Below are 18400 nucleotides of genomic sequence, written 5' to 3' on the forward strand. Positions count from 1 at the left end.
GGCCTTAGCCCCAGCCCCGCCGGTGTCCCGGCGCGGGGGGCTGGGTCCGCCTGTGCCAGCCCCCGGGGAGGGCCCGGCCTAGGGCGGCCGTCGGTTCCCGGTGACTCTCTTCTTCCTCCCTCCCTCCCTCCCCAGCGCGGCGGCACAAGGACGCGGAGGGACCTGCACCGGCTGCCCTCGGCCACCAGGACCGACCCCGCCGCCCCCATGGCGTCCCGCAAAGCCTCCGCCGCCGGGCAGGGCAACGGGCTGGCCGCCGCCAGCCGGGAGAGGGCCCACCTGGAGCTGGCCGAGCTGGGGCCGCTCCTGGAGGAGAAGGGGGACCAAGGAGCCGCCGGCTCGGCCAGTGTAAGACCTTCATCCGCACCCCCCCCCCCCCGAGCGGGCAAGGTGGCGAGCGGGCCCCCGGCCGGGGTGGCTGCCGCAGCTGGCTCTGCTCCTCCGTGCTCAGCCTCTCTGCTCCGTCCTTGCGGATTAACCTAGGAATTTGCCCGTTATCCCATTAGTGGCTTGAAGGATGGAGGCCAGCTGGGTGCGTTTTGCAGAGTCCCAAGTCTAGTCGTCGCTTTGTGTCAGCGCAGAGGCTGTGAGATGTTTCGTTACCCGAACGCTGACGGTCTGGCTGGTCCGTGCCCTGAGCTGGCCCAGAAACTTCTGTCGTGCAGGCGTGGATCTGTGATAGCCCTCGTGCAGAGACGTCAGCCGAGATGCATTATGTCTGCATGCCAGTGCTGTTGCTTGGAGGGAACGGGGTGTTCTCAATCACCTAGCTGTTCCGTGGCCCTTGGGGCTGGAAACCACCTTCCCAAACCTGCTAATGGAAAAGGAGAAGAGAGGGAGTTGAGCCGGGACGGGCAGAGTGTTCCCAGCCCAGGAGGGTGCTGGGTCAGCACTGCCTCCGCTCTGTATTGGGCTGCTAGTAGGGGTGGAGGGCCAGGTTTCCTGGCTGGGCCAAGTGGCTGTTCCAGCCTTGGTTGTAGGAGTGAAAACCCCCCCACGGTAATCCCACCATTCAACAAGAATAAATCTGGGATTAGCCTGCCTGAGATGGTTAAGACAGTAGCATGTTGCATAAGCGGTGGTGACCGGCAGGTGCTGCCTGTCCCCTTGGGAAGGGATGATGCCCCAGGTGCTCTCAGAAGGGACTCGCCACTCTCCGCACGCTGTTCCTCCCGTAGGCAGGGATGATTTCCTCCCTGCATTTCTGCCTCTAGGCTGAAGACCCACCATGCCCAGCGGCCCGTGAGGAAGAGGAGGAGGTGGTCCGCGTGCTGACTCTGCCTCTGCAGGCTCATCATGCCATGGAGAAGATGGAAGAGTTTGTGTATAAGGTACAGGAGCATGTGGCGATCCCCCAATCCTGATTTTGGAGAATGAGTGAAGCCCAGATGCCCCAAGCCCAGGGCGTGGGGTGGGGGGCAGGGGCTGGGATGCGTCGCTCTTTTCTGGGTAAAGCTCCCCGGGCTCCGTGCGGCTCTGCCGGCAGTCTGCTCTGGCTCTGCTCCCAGCAGCGTCTCCCAGGAGCGGAGCAGGAAGGGGATGGCAGTGGATCGGAAGTGCTGGTGGGGGGTGGTGGTTGTGCCCAGCCATGCCGGATGAGCAGCGACCTAGGGAGCAGCCCCAGTGTCTCTGCAGTCCTCTAACAGGGACTGGGAGCACCAAGCACTGTTGCTGGTTTCACCCAGTGCGTGCACTCATGGTCACCGCAGTTTGGTAACGGTCAACGGGGGGCTGAGGGCCAGCCCGGTTCTGTTGCCAGCCAGGGCTCTCTCTTCCCTGACCAAAATGGGAGCTCCCCACTGCAGAGAACAGCTGCTTCAGGTGTGGAAGGGTTAAACCTGAGGGTGCGAATCCCCTCTGACTCACTGAGTGTGGGGAGCGCTCCGCAGGATGTGCGTGGTTTAAGGGGTCCTACAGGGTGCTGATGTTGCCAGCGCTGAACTTCCTTTCCCCAAAGAGCCTTACAGTGCCTTTTCAGCTCTGGCTGGGCTTGTTCCGAGTGTAATTTTAGGCTCCCGGGGTGAGCAAACCTGAACCTTTGGGCTCGCTCGACGCTCTGGGGGCCACCAGCACAGCTTGGTGTGTTGCAGGTGTGGGAAGGGCGCTGGCGCGTGATTCCTTACGATGTGCTGCCTGACTGGCTGAAGGACAACGATTACCTCCTGCACGGCCACAGGCCTCCCATGCCGTCCTTTCGAGCCTGCTTCAAGAGCATCTTCCGAATACACACTGAGACGGGCAACATCTGGACACACTTGCTAGGTGACTGGGGGGGGGTTGGTAGCCCTCGGGCTGAAGGCGGGCTTGGCCCCCATGCACAGGGCAGCCTTTTACAGCCAGGACTTGCTCAGTCCTGGGGTCCTCTCCATGCCCAGGACCCCCCTGTGAGGATTGCATAACCCTGCCTGGTCCTGTGCATGCAGGCAGCTCTGTCACAAGGTGCCCAAGAGCTCCCGGAGCTCCTTGGGTGAGGGGAGACCAGGCCCCAGCGGGGCCCCAGTGCTGGGCTCGGCGACCGTTTGTGGCTTTGCCGACGCTCTGCAAGAGTGGGATGGAGAAATGTGTCCTGGGCAAAACAGGAAAGCCTCAGAGCGCTTTCCTCTGAAACCCAGGGATGGTCAGTGGCTCTTCACCCTGCGCCCGACCATTCCCTTGTCCCTAGCTCTGCTCATCTGCAGTAACAGCCTCAGCTAACAGCCCGCTTCCAGGCCAGCCCCAGGTGCGACTGAGCACCTCCGGGTGTGCTGTGAGCAGGATATGTCCAGGGCCTGCCTTGCAGAGCACAGTCAGGGCTGTGTTGCTCCTGGGTCTTTGCTGAATTCGTTCACTTTCCTTCAGCCTGACTGCCCGTTTGGTGTGTTCCCTGTAGGTTTTGTTTTGTTCCTCTGCCTGGGGATCCTGACCATGCTGCGGCCCAACATGTATTTCATGGCTCCTCTGCAGGAGAAGGTGGTATTCGGCATGTTCTTCCTGGGAGCAGTGCTGTGCCTCAGCTTCTCCTGGCTTTTCCACACTGTCTACTGTCACTCAGAGAAGGTCTCGCGGACTTTTTCGAAGTGAGTCAGCACAAGCGGGGTTGTGTGGTCTCATAGGAGGTTTTGAGTTCTCACAGCGCTTCCTCTTGGAAAGTGCCGCATTCCCAAATGTTTTATCCCTGGGGGAAGGGAGCATTCACTGAATCCAGTGTGGAGCTGAGAGGGAACCACAGCTGGGTCCTGGAGGGCTCTGCCCTGTGCCTGAGAATCTTAAATCTGCCAGCTCAAATGCCTTCAGGTGGATGATAAAGACAGGGACCCTGGGAACCTGCAGCTCCTGAGGGAACACCCTTTGTGACCCTCATAGCAGTGAAGGGAGCAGGGGTCTTGGTTTCACTGGGCAGCCATGGGACACCGCAGTTTGGCAGTTTCCAGCTTACTGGATGCTTTCAAACACTCTGATTTGGATCCAGTTTGGACTGAAACCAAATTGAAAGAAAACAAGCAGGATTCCTGGCAAAGTGGAAAGGCTGGGCAGTGGCCAGTGCCTCTCTCCGAGGTCAGTGTGCAGGCTGCTCTTAGAATTAAGCTCACATCAGCCTTCGTGGCACAGACAGAGCAGTGGCAAGGCTTTCAAATAAGATCTTGCTCACGCAAGTCTGTCAAAGGCATTTACTTGGGTGCTGCTTGCTGGGAAATCCTGCCAATCCCCTTTGTACAAACCCCAGAGACCCTGTGGGATCGTGTCTGCAGAACAAACTGTGCTGCTACACCCTCAGCAGAAATGTTCTTGCATACCAGGGAAGGCACTTGCCACGGCTGCCGTGCCAGTGGGAGTAATGCAAGCAGCTGTGTTTCAGTGGTGAAATGGTTCCTGGATCGATAGATCAAAAGCACTTTACAGTGGAGGATAATAGTCAAATCCGTATGCACAAGGACTCATGCCTGCCATGTCCTGTCGTGGTGGTTCAAGTGCATGGCCCCTCTCGTCTCCAGCCAGCTCCTGTTTATCCCCTGCACTCCTGCTGAGCTCTGCTGGCATCCCCAGAAGCCGCGTACGTGCCCAGGCCCTTTCTCCTGTCCCATATTGCATTGATGAGACCTGAGTGCAGCCCTCCTCCCCTCTCTGGACACGCAGCTTCACCCACGGGGCTGTAGCTGCCTGTCTGGCCATGGTGACTCCACTTGGGTGCAGACAGGCTGGAGGGTACTGACACACCGTTACCAAGAGGATGCAAGGAGGGGGGGTGGATTTGGGGGCTCACCTGTGACTCTCTGTCCTTGTACCCCGACTGCAGGTTGGATTATTCAGGAATTGCACTGCTGATCATGGGGAGCTTTGTCCCGTGGCTCTATTACTCGTTCTACTGCTCCCCACAGCCAAGACTCATCTACCTCTCCATCGTTTGTGTCTTGGGCATCTCTGCCATCATCGTTGCTCAGTGGGATCGGTTCGCCACCCCCAAGCACAGGCAGACAAGAGCAGGTAGGAGTTCTCCCTCCTCACCCCAAGTCCTCAGCCCCAGGAGGGAGCTCAGGAGGGCTTCGGGGATGGACTTTGGGAAGATTTTGTGGTGGGATGGCTCTTCCCATTTGGGAAGAACTTTCAGCATCTGCAGAATTCATTCCCCCAGAGCACCACACTGCCCTACAGCAGCCTCTGGCAGGGAGAGGTCTTCCTCCTCTCACTGTCCTGGGGATTTAGATCCTCTGCTGAGCAGGGCCTGAGCTCTGCCTGGCACTCAGCAAGCTTGAGGTTTGGAGCAGACAGCCAGCATTTAAAAATAGCCCTCTAAGTGGTGGCTGGGTGGCCTGGGGCTGTGCCGCGCGAAGCTGCCTTCTCCGGGAAGCGGTTTGGCAGCGTGAACCTGCAGCTCAGGCGGAGGAGGAAGAGGTTCCCTCATCATCTGTCCCCTGCCAGTTACACGCTGGCATGTACCTGCCTTCTTGGAGGCTGCGGGGCGAGGCTGCCTCCAGCCCGCTCCACATGCACACCCCATGTTGCCCCCGCTGCAGCCTCTGCAGATTAAATCTGCCTCACTGAGCACCGCTGAGCGTGGAGAAGCACCTCTGCCCACCATCACCTCCCAGGGGGTCTCCTGCAGCAAAATGTCTATCGCAGCAGCATCTAGCTACCCTATGAGACATGATGCTGAGCTGGAGGCTGGGCAGCACCACTGGTGCGTGACCCACGAGACCCCCTCAGAATAGGGCAGGGGACAGCGTGGGACTGTCAGCCCCACCACTCCCCCACGGCAGCACTGGTGTTGGTGTGCTGGCAGAGGTCCCAGCTGCCGGCTCCTGGAGAGGGCTGCTGTCCTCCCCAGCTGTGAAGCAAGATCCTGCTGCGAGTACAAGCCACAGCCTCTGTGGGCTGGTGTCTCACTGTGATGCCGTTTGCTCTCTGCCAAACTAATTAGATGCCAGAGTGAAAATTTCAGCTCCGCTAATTAGCACCTTCCCATTGAACTTCAAGCAGCTTCACTGAACAAATGACTTTGGCAAAACCTCTCTTCGAAGGGATGGCTGGGGTGGCTGCATTCCTTGTGCTCATGAGGCTTCGGTGCGATCCCAAGGGCTGGCACCTTCCAAAAGGGCTGTTCCCGTAGCCAGGAGCGGGAGCTGCCGCAGCCCTGCGGCTGTACAGAGAACACGTCTGCATGGCGAGCTCTGCCCAGTGAGCACTGGGGATCAGCAGTGGTTTTGATGAGGATGTAGAGTTGTAGATCCCTCATGTTGTGAAGGATAGATGCAGTGGGGGTTGCGTAATCCAGAACTGAGTGAGGAAAAGCTGCTAGTGCCTCAAGGAGCTTCCGTTTGCACAGGATAAGGGTGTAAGGGGAGCTGGTGGGGAGCAGCAGCACCCTGTCCATGCTGCCCTCCCATTTGCTGATCTCTCCTTTCCACCGCAGGCGTCTTTCTGGGGCTGGGGCTGAGTGGCGTGGTGCCCACCATGCACTTCACCATCGCCGAAGGGTTCGTAAAAGCCACCACCGTTGGCCAGATGGGCTGGTTCTTCCTCATGGCCGTGATGTACATCACAGGTGCGGGGCTGTACGCTGCCCGCATACCCGAGCGCTTCTTCCCGGGCAAGTTTGACATCTGGGTGAGTGTGGGGACAAGGTGGTGAGCAGGGTGCTTTCGGGGGGGCAGCTGTGGAGTTGGGGAGGGGGTGATTGAGGGCGGTGAGCTCTGAGATGAGGAGAAGGTGGCTGAGGGTGTCCTGGTGCACTCCAGTGCACATGAGGGCAGCCAGACCTTGAATGGCTGCTGCAAGCAGGCAGGGCAGGCTAAAGTACAGGGTGGAAAATGCTACCTGGGAGCAACGAGGGGGAAAGAGTGGAGCTCAGAGGACAGTCCTGGGGCAGTGCAGAAGCACCAAGGAGGTGTTCCCGGTGTTGCTTTTGTCCTCTTTGGTCTGGTCTAAAGGGCTTTTTGGCTTCCCTGCAGTTTCAGTCACATCAGATCTTTCACGTGCTCGTGGTGGCTGCGGCCTTTGTCCACTTCTACGGGGTGTCGAACCTGCAGGAGTTTCGCTACGGACTCGAAGGGGGGTGCACAGACGACTCTCTCCTCTGAGAGAACCTGATTTTAGTACAAGCTTCCTAAGTGCTTTTTAAACTGTCTTTGCTAAAATCAAAGGAAGACTCAAAATGGTTTGGGGTTGTTGGTTTTGTTTTTTGTTTGTTTTTTTTTAAGAAAAAAAAAAAAGAAACAAAAATTCTTTAGCAAAGTTGTCGACCAAATCCTCACCCCCTTCCCCGCGCACTTCACTGGGGCTGAGGGGAGGTGCTGTGGCCTCACCTCCTCCAGTGTTTTATCTGCACCATGGTCCTCCGACCTTCCCAGGCATGCTGATTTCTGAAAGCAAAGGGTGCGGGTACCCCGCTCCCGGCACAGCTGAGCACCCCCTTCCTGAGCTCACTGCCGGAACGAGCAGAGTCATGCACTACCCGGCCGAGGGCCAGAGATTTTTTGCATATCCCTTGCAGCAGAGCCGCCTTGCTGGGGGCAGCTCTGTGGCCCCCAGTGCTGCTGCCCAGGGCACAGGCACAGATTTATGTAATTTAAGTTTTAATTGTCTTTGTTTGTTTGTTTTCCTTGACAAAGTAATGTAAACATAAATGAGAGAATATTTAATATTTAATACTAAGCTTTAAAAAGACTTGCTGCCACCGCAGTGTACTCGGCTCCCTCGCTGTCTGTGGTAGTAAAGGAAGGACAGTGTTTTAGGGGAATGTAGAGCTGCTGTAGCTGATTGAAATAAAAAGGTCAATAGTTCAGTGTCGTGCTGGTGGTGTCTGTCTCATTTTTTGGGGTGGGTGTAGAGAGGAAGCTGCTCGGGGTCTGGGCTGCTTTGGGGGAGAGGGCTCTGAGCACCCCCTAGGAGCATGTCCCCTCAAAGGCTGAGCAGCAGAAGCAGCTGTGAGGGGCAGTGGGATCCCTCCTGCCATGGCAGTGAGTCCGGACAGCCCCAATGGCTGAACTAAAACACAGGAAACTCTTGGGTGTTGTGGTGATGACAGAGGAGGAAACCCTTCCCTGGCTGAGCAATATGCTGCTGGGCAGTGGGGCCTGCTGACTTCCCTCCTGTGATTGGCATGACAAAGGGCTCTCAGCTGGTCAGAAAAGATGCTGCAGCCTGGCTGGTGTGGGGGGAGAGAAGGATGACAGACATCCTAAATCAGAGGCTTCTCAAAGTATGCAAGAGTGACCATCCAGCACAGACGGTCAAGGGGGATTAGATGGGAAGAGCTGATCTGAGTAAAGCTCAGCTCAGGCAGCCAAAGCCCGTTCCCTTACAGAGGAGCAAGGGAGGAGGGCCTGACAGGGCCACCACAGCCAGTCACTGGTGGCACGTGTCCCAGCTATCCCCAGCAGGTCACTGCTGCAGGGAAGGGTTGTGTGGTGGTCCTTTTTTGAGCTGTTTGGATGTGGCCCAGCTTTGGGGACAGTGAAGGCAGGGCCTGGATGGAGCCCCCAGGGCATGAAGCACCAGGTTCCCCTGCTGCAGATCAACCTACAACAGGTCCTGCACACCCCCGTGTCCCACCCTAGCCAGAGTCTGCACCCAGACAAAGCAGTGGTGGGAAAGGTCACCCAAGTGCTCCAGCCTGCTGCTTAAATAGGGGCAGATGACTCAGCTGAGTCCTCTCCCCTCCCAGCAAACCCCTAAGGACAACTCAGCAGTGCGAGAGCCAGGACAGAGAATGAAATCCTCAAGCTGCATGCAGATTTGAACAACCGCCGAGTGCTCTAATCCTACATAAAGAGTACAGGAAAACATCTAGCGATTAACACACAGATTTGGATACATGGAGGAGGCTCCACAGAGGATGAGAGCTGAGCATAGTTCTCTCTCAAAGACCAGAGACTCACCCACTCTGCGGCTGGGGAGCACTGGCTGAGTGACACAAATCCAGAAAATTGTCTTTCACATTTGCCCAAGGAACCAGGTAAGCAGCAAAGCAAGATGGGCCTTCACGCGCACACAGAGTGCTTTTGTGCTTAGGGTTTTGAAAATGACACACCAGCAGCAACTGTATGAAACACTAAGGTATCAGAGACAAAAGTCCCAGCAGTCCTGGAGCCATTCTAGGACAGGCCATGGTGTGGAAACAGGAAAATGTCACTTTTACAGGATGACAGGACATAGGAGATGGTCAGGATCCCACACATGCATGTATGCTTTGTACAATCCTAATTTATCCATTTGTCAACCATTAGTGTGACCGTTTCAGTGTTATTTTCATCCTCTCCTCCTACTACATGGGTCTGACTTAGTTTCCTGACTGAGTGCAGAGATTGAGCTCCTTCCCAGGCAGAAGAAAAGGGATGAAACGGCTCAGATAATATTACTCAAGTCTTTTTGAATACAGATGTTCTATCAGGAACTGCCAGCAAGCAATAGTATTAACTAACAACAGAAAACGTCACTGGATATGATTTTTTTAACTGATGACAAGAGGGAACATGCCTGCATAACTGGAGTTTAAGAACAAAAACATGGAGCAGATGTTTCAAATCGAGTTTAGGACTGGATCTGAGGTGAAAAGGCAAAAGGCTGCGCTGGCAGCAGGCATGCAGGTGCAATGCTTCACCCTCCAGCCCCACAGGCCTACATGTTTTCTGTTGGGGACTCCTACGCACATCTCACTGCACTTTTCTAGAAGGGGAAGCTGTCTGGGGTGTTCCCCTGCTGCGAAAGCCAGAGCAAGCAGCAGCAGAGGTGAAGAATTAGTTTGCTGCCACCTCTTCCTAAAAGGGGTTCAAAGCCTTGTGGGTTTAGAGGAAGGCAGAGGTATGCTGCAGCCTGTGGATCCACAAAAGGCAGATTCTGCTTTAGCCAAAGAACTTAGGCTGCACTTAGGCAGTAGCATAGAAAACAAAGAACAGCAGTGAAATATATGTTTTGCTGGAAGTAATTTTCACTGGCTTGCACATTCTCCCAGTAATATTCACTTTAGGAGTGGAAAACTGTGTGGAGATGAACTCTTTTCTTTAAGCTGAAATATGTGTAGCAACCTAAGTCCGATGGGGAAGAGGCTAAATTCCAGCTGCGTTCACTGTGGATGGTCAATGCCACATCCCAGGGAAGACTCCAAAGACTTTCACTTCAGTCCATGTCCAAAGGACGACAAGACTCCATTTGGTCCTTGTCTGAATTCTCCATGTATTCTGTCAGACATGTATTAACATTACAGCAATGGAATCTATCATGAATAAATAGATCTGTCATCTTCTAAAAGTTCTCCTGTGCAGTTTTACACTGGCAAGTGCTGAAGGTCCTCTTGGCATGGTTTGTGTAAGAGACTACCACTGGTGTAAAGACATACCGCATCTTGGTCCTCCAGCATTTTAAATTACAGCTCAGGTACAACGTGAACTAGGAGAATGAGGATAATCACTGGTATTGTCTGTAGTCACCAAACGGAGAGGGCTGCAACTGGGAGGGGTCATCTGAAAACTGAGGGCCTGTGAACAAGGCAAGAGAAAAAAGGCAAATAATAAATACTAAAAGACAAGAGATTCTTGTCACTAACAGCACAAAACACATTCACAGCGTTTTTGTTTGTATAAATCCCTCTTAAAATTAAGCCAATAACAAGACTTTACATTTGATTTTTTTTCATTCAAAAAAAGTTCAAGAGCTTTACACATTGACAAGAGCCTCAGCCCAATAAGGACCATATTTTTATCTCTTTTACTAACAGGGAAATGAATCAGAGCAGTGAGAGGGAAGGAAATATTTTCAGTCACCTAAAGGAGCTGGAAACCTATGCCTTATTGCCCTTCAGTTGAACTCAGCCACTCTGTAAAGGTTTACCCACAGTAACTTGCCCGACAATAAAGCAAGCCAGTGAAATGGAACAAGTCATTGTGGAGTCAGCTTCCCAACTACTCTTACTGACGTTCTGCTGGAGGGAAGCAATACATTTACTGTATGCCAATTCTAGAGAGAATAAACTGTAACAGACAGATGATACCCTTTCTCTAAAGCAGATTAATTTTAAAATGTCTTTGGATTAAGAACAGAAATTGTTATAATTTAGATTGAACAAAGAACATCCGTGAACAAACCTGAGAGAGGAAGCCCCTCAGGAATTAGTGGCTTGCTACTAATCCTTTCAACACTTGTGCTCTTGTCTGTAGTCCACCCAAAATAAGGTGGGGAGATAGAGGTATTTTTGCACAGGCAGGTATTTACACAAGTGGTTACCGAGTCGGCTAACTGACACCTCAGCTTGTGTTTTACTTAGAAAAAAAACAAAGGGATATAGTTTTTGAAGCAGTTTAGAAAAATCACACCACCACCACCCCTCTTGGAAATCTTTTATCTGTATCTGCCTGCTGATCTTTATCACCTCATTTAAACCAGGGTTACCCACACATTTGCACACAAACCATAGCTAGCCTGCCAGCATCATCCCTCTTGCCCAAAACTTGCTGCTTGCTGTTCCCCCAAACCGGTTGTGTCACCCACCACTGACTCCAATACTGCTGCCACCACCTGACAGGTTGTGTGGCTGCATCAGGGGACCAGGCAGAAGACAGGGACATCCCTGCTTTCAGCCATGCAGTCTCCAGTCACCCAGTGGGAAGGAGCTGATGATGCTCTTGTGTCAGCAGCAACGTGCGGCTCCCCCCTGACTTTCTGCAGCCTTACAAGCTGGCAACTGGCAGAGCAGATTTACTCTGTGATAAGACCGATGACTGGAAGAGGTACATTAGTAAAGACTGCACTATAAAAGCCTTGCAATACCATAGTCTGATGGCTCCTTACCGTTTGAAAACTGTGTGGAGGCAAATCTTGTTAACAGAATACCAGCTCCTTCAATTAAAGCTAGGAGAATTCCTCCCATCGCAGCAGATCCGACCATGGCAACAGGTCCGTCTAAAAATAAAAAGCACAAAACAACACTTTTTACTTCTGTGATGCATTACTTTGCATATTATAGCTCTCTTCCTTTAGTTATAATCTCTCCTATAAGCAGACTCAGAAGCAGTAATTTTGCATCCATTAAGCCTCATTAGCATCACCAATAAAAGGATAATTACTGGGCAACTCCCCCCCCCTCTTCCTCAAGGAAACAAAGGAACACCGGTAATGTCTGAGAACATAATTATTACTTTCATAAGCACAGGACAAAAGTTTCAGATTATCTTTCAATTTCTCCAAGAAAGTAAATTCCAGTTTGGGTATCACAGACTGTTGCTTCACTATAACAATAAGAACTGTACATTTAGAATACAGAAGTTTTTCAATTCCATTTTCCTCAGTTTCTTACTTCTTGCAGCTAATATGGCTCCAGTCAGGGCTCCGCTTGTGATTGAATTCCAGGGATCTTCTTTCCCTCTCATTCTGACCATACTGCAGTCAATCATGGAGAAGAGACCTCCCCAGACAGCAAAGCTACCTGTTAAAAAATAAACAAAAAACAGTTTAGAGAAAGCAGACAAGCCAGCCGTGCTGCACCCATATAATCATGAGATGGTCTAGTATGAGTGTGCTTGCTTTCAGACATGGAAGTATACTCAAACCCACAAAGAAGCAAACATAGCTTAAAATCAATACTGTGAAAAATTCTCAACTTGCCAGGTGACACACATATTGCACATGCACGTACATACACATACATTCTATATATACTAATCTCACTAATTTATATTTAATGACAGGAAGCTTATCAAACAGTAATTATAATGGAACTTCCATCCTAATAAAGCCAGATTAGCTCAGGGAACTTTCAGATTTTTCACTTGTTAAACACATTTCCTCACAGACAATGATGCAGAGTAATTTCGCACCTTATCCTAATCCTGCTTCTGGCATCTCAGAAGATCGGTGCTGGTCAGTATTGTATGGTAGATGCAAAGAGACTGCGACAGTTTTCAGAATGCAAATTCTGAAGTTTTTTAACAATAATGTGTATCATAAATGAAAAGAAATATTGATCTCCAGACTCATTTGGGGAAAACTACTATTTAGACTAAGTTCAGCCCTCCTTAATTTGAGGTCTCTTAACACCTTATACCAACTTAATAAAAAACAGGAGGTGGGATTCCTCTCTGCACAGCCACTACAGGCTGCAGCCATAAAGCCTTTTCAGTCTGTGGCACCAATTTCTTTAAGTAGTTCTGCTGCAGTTGATGTTTCCGTGCTCAACGCCACCCTCCCATTTTCTTCTTCTGTAATGCATTAATTCAATTTGCCTGTCAGAATGGCATAATGGCACAGCACAGTGCATGACCACAGTGTGACCTTTAAGAGGTCACGACATCATTTTGACTCAAGCTGCAGTTTTGTGATTTTTAGACTTTTACATACAAAATTCACTTCATAGAAATGACTGAAATTTACCTAGCTGACCTCAGGGGAACAGTCTGAAATCCTACCCAAACCCACCCATCCACTTCATTGTTTCTCCAAGCTTGATTATTTCTTTTCATGAGTCAGTTTTGCTTATTTTAAAACCCTGGGCACAATGCACAGGCCCCCAGGCAGCTCTGCACAGAGCTGGTTAAAGTATGACAAAATTATTAACCCTGGCTTATCACTCCATGAACACAAGCACGCTTCCTCCACACCTAAACTAATTCTGGATGCACCAGAACCATATTTACTCATTGCTTGGACCAACAAACCCTGCTGCAACACAGCTGGCCCACAGTGCAGGTGTCACTGCACTCGTACCACATTATATTCCCAAACTCGGTTATCTACCAACAGCCAACTGACTGCAACAACAATACAAAATTAATTACCTCCCAGTTGTGGAGCTCTTGTTTTAATAGCTGTCAAACTTCCCCGCAGCCGGTGGTTTACACCCTACAATAAAAGAGAAACAGTTAAAATAAGAGTGAAGTCTTACAGCCAATCTGACTGTATATAGCAAAAACTTGCCACAGGCCCAACATATTTCTAAGCTCCCTCAACAGCTGTGATCAGGAGATGACAGAAACTGCATCTTACACATACTTTAGTATTTATTACTCCCTTATAATAGACCTGTCAGCTACAGAAATGAATTACAGCCATCAGGCATTAAACAATTTGAGTTCAAAGTTTGTTTTGAACAAACTTTGCCTAGTGGGGACTGAGACATTTAAAGGAACACTTTTAGCAAGATAAGCATATTTATTTTGCACATGTATCATTTCTTTGTTCCTATCTGATGCCCAGTCACTTGACACAGTTTGCACACAGGATACCAGTGGAGCAAACAGCAGCATCAGGTGCAGGCAACCGCAGGGAGCAGACTCTGTCCATGGAGAACAGGGAAACCTACCCAGAGGAAGACTGCCACAGTGCTGCGTTACTGCAGGCTGTTATATTACAATTCCATCAGTACTCTATCTATTCTACTACAACCACCTCAAACCTGTTGCAGATGCCCACAGACCAGGAGCACTGTGCTCGGCTGGCAGCAGCAATCTCACTAGCTGTCCCAAATTTAGTCATTCCTGCTGGTCAGGTGGAGTATTTAGCCTTTGTCTCATCAGCTCAGTCTCTGTAGCTAAGAGAAGCAAGCAATTCAGCTTCTAAGTGTAGTGCTGAGCCTTCCAGAGCCTAACGCTAAGCATGTCATCCAGGAGCCCACAGAAGTACGACTAGATATTTTCCTACACTTTAAGAAGATTTAAAGAACATACACCCAAGTTATATTTTCAATAAAAGCACTCAGAAGTGTGGACAATAAGTCTTAAGCAAAAATAAGCATGTAGTTAAGCATATAATCCTTTTCAAGTTAAGTGTCTGCAGGATCTGACTAGTTTGGAAACAGTTATTTACAAAACTTACCTCAAACTGATAGCTTATTAAGAAATTTTAGGCAAACAAATTGCCACATAGTAACACCAAAATACACTCAAAAAAAACCCTTTTAATTGGAGCCCGAGAAATGTTTTAAAGCAAAGTAGAAATTGGATCTTAGTTTATCAACTGTCTCTAGTCAAAATTTTGCAGCAGAAATCCTGAAAGTAAAAACTGACATGCATCAGCTAAACTTCAACTTTCAAGTTTATGCACACGTCTGCATTTAAACAAAACCTGACTATCAAAAAAATTCAGCTAATAAAAAATGTTAATAATTAAAAAAGAGATTAATTAATTTCTGAAGGAGAAAAAGATTCTTCCTTTGAGTCTTTCCATTTCTTAAAAGAAATGGAGAGGGGGTAGGCCAGAAGAGGAAGAACAGCCCAGGCTTCACAGCTTTACGTGCAGACAGAACCAAAGGCTGATCAGATCATCTGAGACAGTTATATTCTGCTGCAACCTCCACTTCCCCATCCTGAGGGAGTTGTCCCTCAGTGAGGGAGGGCAGCCGGCTGCCAGCATTCCACTGCTGCCATCAGATCAAACAGCAGGAAGCAGAACTTTTACCCAGAAAGATGAAGGACCCATGTGGACCCTGAGCCGTTCACCAGATGTACCCTCCTGGTTTGGATTAATGACATGCAGACCACTAGCCAGTCCCACTCCCTGCACAGGGATTTCTTCTCCTTTACCTTTAGCTGGCCAGATTAACTGTTGATGGCCAGAGAAAGGAGGACCGCACTCTGAATGCACTCTCAAATGACTTTACTTACCACTGGGGAATTTCTGAACCCCTTGATAGCTTGGAAAATGCCACCTCCTATCGCTCCCATCGTGAAAGCACCTCCGCAGTCATCTACTATCCTCCAGGGACTATAAAGAAAAACAAAGATGAAAATACTAAATTCCATCATGTTCAACTGTAATGGATCCACCACTCATGCCCTGAGTGCATTCACATTGGAAATTCACTGTCAAAACATGTGTCACAGTATCCAAAACTGGCATGAAAATCAAGCCTGCCAGCTGTATCGTCTCACATCCAGCTTGCTGCACAGACATCAACAAAACGCACACACAAGTAATATTACAGCAAAACAAATTCAACCTTTGCCAACAGTCTACCAACCTGTCTCCCTAGAGTGGTAAGCACCAAATTATACAGAAGAATTGCCTGAACTCCTCACGCAAGGCAGAGAAACATATTTCCATCATGGAAAATTTCTGCAGAATTCCAGCTCTGTCCTACTTATGTAGCGTAAATAGTTTTAAATTTACTGTTCTCATTCTTGTCTTGACCTACAGAAAACTTACGTGGCAAATTCCATGAGACTCATTTCACAGCTGGCACAAAACACCACTTTCCTGAATTACTCATGCTTTTCATTAGTTCTGATTATTGAAATGAGAGACTTCAAAGTCATCTTTCGTTAAACTGGAAAGATTTTTCCTGATGCATCCAGGATCTTTGAAGTTCATTCAAACAAAACACAGATCTAGTCAGAGGTCCAGAAGGCCACGATTCCTGCCTCCAACAGTACAGCACATCGAATGTTTCCGACCAGCGAGCAAAAGCTTTGCAACAGAAAGAGCACCTTCCTCGCAGCAAACACTTTCAACACCAATGAGATAAGCTTTAATTTGGGGTTCAAAACCGCTGCCAAGCACTAGAGCCTTGTAACTCTCTGCCACTAAACTGAACTCCTAAACCAGGTGAGCACTAACCTGCTATTAACCTCCATTGCCACTGCTGGTAATTTCAAACCATAAAATAACAAAGTTATTTTCGTTCTTTCATCTTATACCAAAATCTTACAGCTGAAGCCAAGCTTCAGATGATTATAGCTCCTGCACTGGTAATAATCACCAAACCTAGCAAAAAACAAACTACAGCAACATGCAGGGTCATAAAACTGAACACTATGGCAAGCTCAGTGTTCACATTAGCAAATCACAGATATGAGCATCGATGTGCATTTCTGATTTCACTCTGAATTCCACATTTCTGTTTCCCTACAGCATCCAGCTCCTGCACTTGAGAATACATCTTCATTGATCTGTTTTGAATCTGCCACTTTTCTACTTCACAGAATATGCTAATGCTCTTCTGCTGTAAGGAGTGAAAAACATCATCGCTTTTCCCCAGACCCCTCACTGTACCACATATTTTGTCACAAGGTGGTGGGTTTTTTCCTTCCTGAAAAAAAAAAGTCTAAAATTTGCAGTCCCTCCTCCTACATGTTCTCCCAGGCTCCTCGCTTTCATGACCTACTTCTGAATGTCTCCCTACCTCTGCAGATGCTTTAATGAGAGAGCACAGCCAGCTCTGCACACCTTCTAACCAAAGGTAAATTGTTGTTTGCACACGTGGCATTATTCGCTTTCTTTGCTTTTGCATCTTGGCATCGCCTGGTTGTTCCAAACACACCAGAACCCCACCCAAATGTCACCACTGATCTTCCCCAATGACAGCGACATCCAGGTCTCAAACCCACACTGATTCAGAAAACAGTGGGAGGATTGTACATTATCCCACCATGCATCATCCTTCTTTTTTACTGCCCTACCTGTAACATGCTTTCATCTCATACTCCTTACAAATCCCCTCTAGCTTTGACTAAATTAAATAATTTAGCCCCACTTCACATTTTATTTTCCTTCCCATATCCTACATTTAATGATCAGGAAAAGGTTACAGGCACACTGTTGTCAGAGATGCCAAGATGAAAAGTGACTAAGTCTTTCTTCTCAGGGGTTTTTTTGTTGTTTTGTTCTTCTCCATGTCTCCTGTCCAGATTTTGATCTACTCTGTTATGAATAAAACATCTCATCACAACTCTCTTCCTTCGTTAACTTGCTAACAATGATCTTGTTAAAAGGCTTTCTAGAAATCTAAATAGATTATGTAAAGTGGTCTTCCTTTACCCACAAGGTCAAAGAATTCCAATTTAGCAAATCATGACTGTTCTTTACAGAAGCTTCGTTAATTAGACCCCAATCAGAGAATGCTTCCCTAGATTTTTTTTCCATTTTAACCCTGCTTCAGATGTCAAGCTCATTAGCTGTTACCTTTGGGATTCTTAATTTTCCTTTTAAACCACACTCTAAGCCTCTGCAGAAGCAGCTTTTAAATGAGAAAACGTCTTTGATACCAGCACAGCCATTTCGTATGTCAGCTCCTTTGAACTCCCAAATAGATGCCGTGTGCATCTGAAAGCCGACACAAAACACCCCACAGTCCCTGGCAGTGCTTGACCTCAGCAGAGGAACAAATCGGAAGAGAATAGAAGAGATTATTCCATTATTAATTTGGCATTTACCTAGGAGCTTAATGTTACTGTTAATTGTTTCCCTGACTTTAAGGGGAGCCCTCACACTAGGGAAATGAGGTGCTCACTGCTACATGCAAGATAAGGTCAGATCCCTACTCCTGATAGCAACTGAGATCACTTAGGGATATGGAGAGCAGAGGCCAGGACTTCAGGGCAGCAACATACCGGCTCAACTGACAGGAGAGGCTGAGGATACCCCACAATTCATATACACACCCAGAGGGAGCTGTGATGCCTTACAGCACTGTTTGGCTTGATAAAAAGAAGACAGGGTGGCAGGGCCAGCGAGGCGAGGAAAGCCAGCGGGCACCAGGCCAGCTCTGCCTGCCCATTAGCCAAGACCCTCACTTACAAGCAAATCGTCCGCCTCCAAGCTCCATGGCTGCCTGCAGCTCTCCTAACGGCCGATGAACCACAAGAGTCAGAGGCCACTGCGTTTTAAATAAACAAAGCTGCCTTTTCTCAGCGCCAGCCTGACACCAGCTCTCCTGCAGAAGGAGCAGCACTTCATCCTCGCTGCCGAACCGTCGTGACATACCAGCCTGAACAGCCTGACCTCTGCCTCCCCCGCAGCCGTTCCGGCCACTCCCAGCACAGATGAGACTACGCAACGATCCATGATCCACGTTTCTAACAAACACGACTGCAATGGAAATTACAGCAAGGTTCTACAGTGTCACCTTCCAGTGAGGTCACACCACTCCCAGAAACAGCGGTTCCCAGGGGGCTGAACCCCCCCACCCCACGTTGCTGGGGGGGGGGGGGGGGGAGGGGGG

General features: G+C 49.5%; 2 protein-coding genes across 2 annotated transcripts in view; one reads left to right on the forward strand and one right to left on the reverse strand.

Annotated features, from left to right (window-relative positions):
• ADIPOR1 (adiponectin receptor 1) overlaps positions 1-6674 on the forward strand; it is a 6880-nt gene extending 206 nt beyond the window's left edge. The window contains exons 2-8 of the mRNA XM_010584573.1: positions 136-348; positions 1215-1331; positions 2091-2262; positions 2870-3056; positions 4274-4461; positions 5888-6081; positions 6426-6674. Coding sequence (XP_010582875.1) covers positions 208-348; positions 1215-1331; positions 2091-2262; positions 2870-3056; positions 4274-4461; positions 5888-6081; positions 6426-6554 — 1128 coding nt within the window. The 5' untranslated portion in view covers positions 136-207 and the 3' untranslated portion in view covers positions 6555-6674. The remainder of the gene's footprint in view (positions 1-135; positions 349-1214; positions 1332-2090; positions 2263-2869; positions 3057-4273; positions 4462-5887; positions 6082-6425) is intronic.
• A 2954-nt stretch (positions 6675-9628) lies between these two features.
• On the reverse strand, positions 9629-15160 carry TIMM17A (translocase of inner mitochondrial membrane 17 homolog A (yeast)). The gene is made up of 5 exons (XM_010584574.1): positions 15066-15160; positions 13242-13305; positions 11765-11893; positions 11260-11370; positions 9629-9950 (listed from the first exon to the last, which is right to left on the reverse strand). Exons 1-5 carry the CDS (start codon positions 15123-15125, stop codon positions 9880-9882), a joined length of 435 nt encoding a protein of 144 aa, XP_010582876.1. The 5' UTR covers positions 15126-15160; the 3' UTR covers positions 9629-9879.
• Positions 15161-18400: the final 3240 nt, after the last annotated feature.

The sequence above is a fragment of the Haliaeetus leucocephalus genome, unplaced genomic scaffold, assembly GCF_000737465.1.
Source record: "Haliaeetus leucocephalus isolate CR32 unplaced genomic scaffold, Haliaeetus_leucocephalus-4.0 Scaffold1000, whole genome shotgun sequence".
In the NCBI taxonomy this organism is placed as follows: Eukaryota; Metazoa; Chordata; class Aves; order Accipitriformes; family Accipitridae; genus Haliaeetus; species Haliaeetus leucocephalus.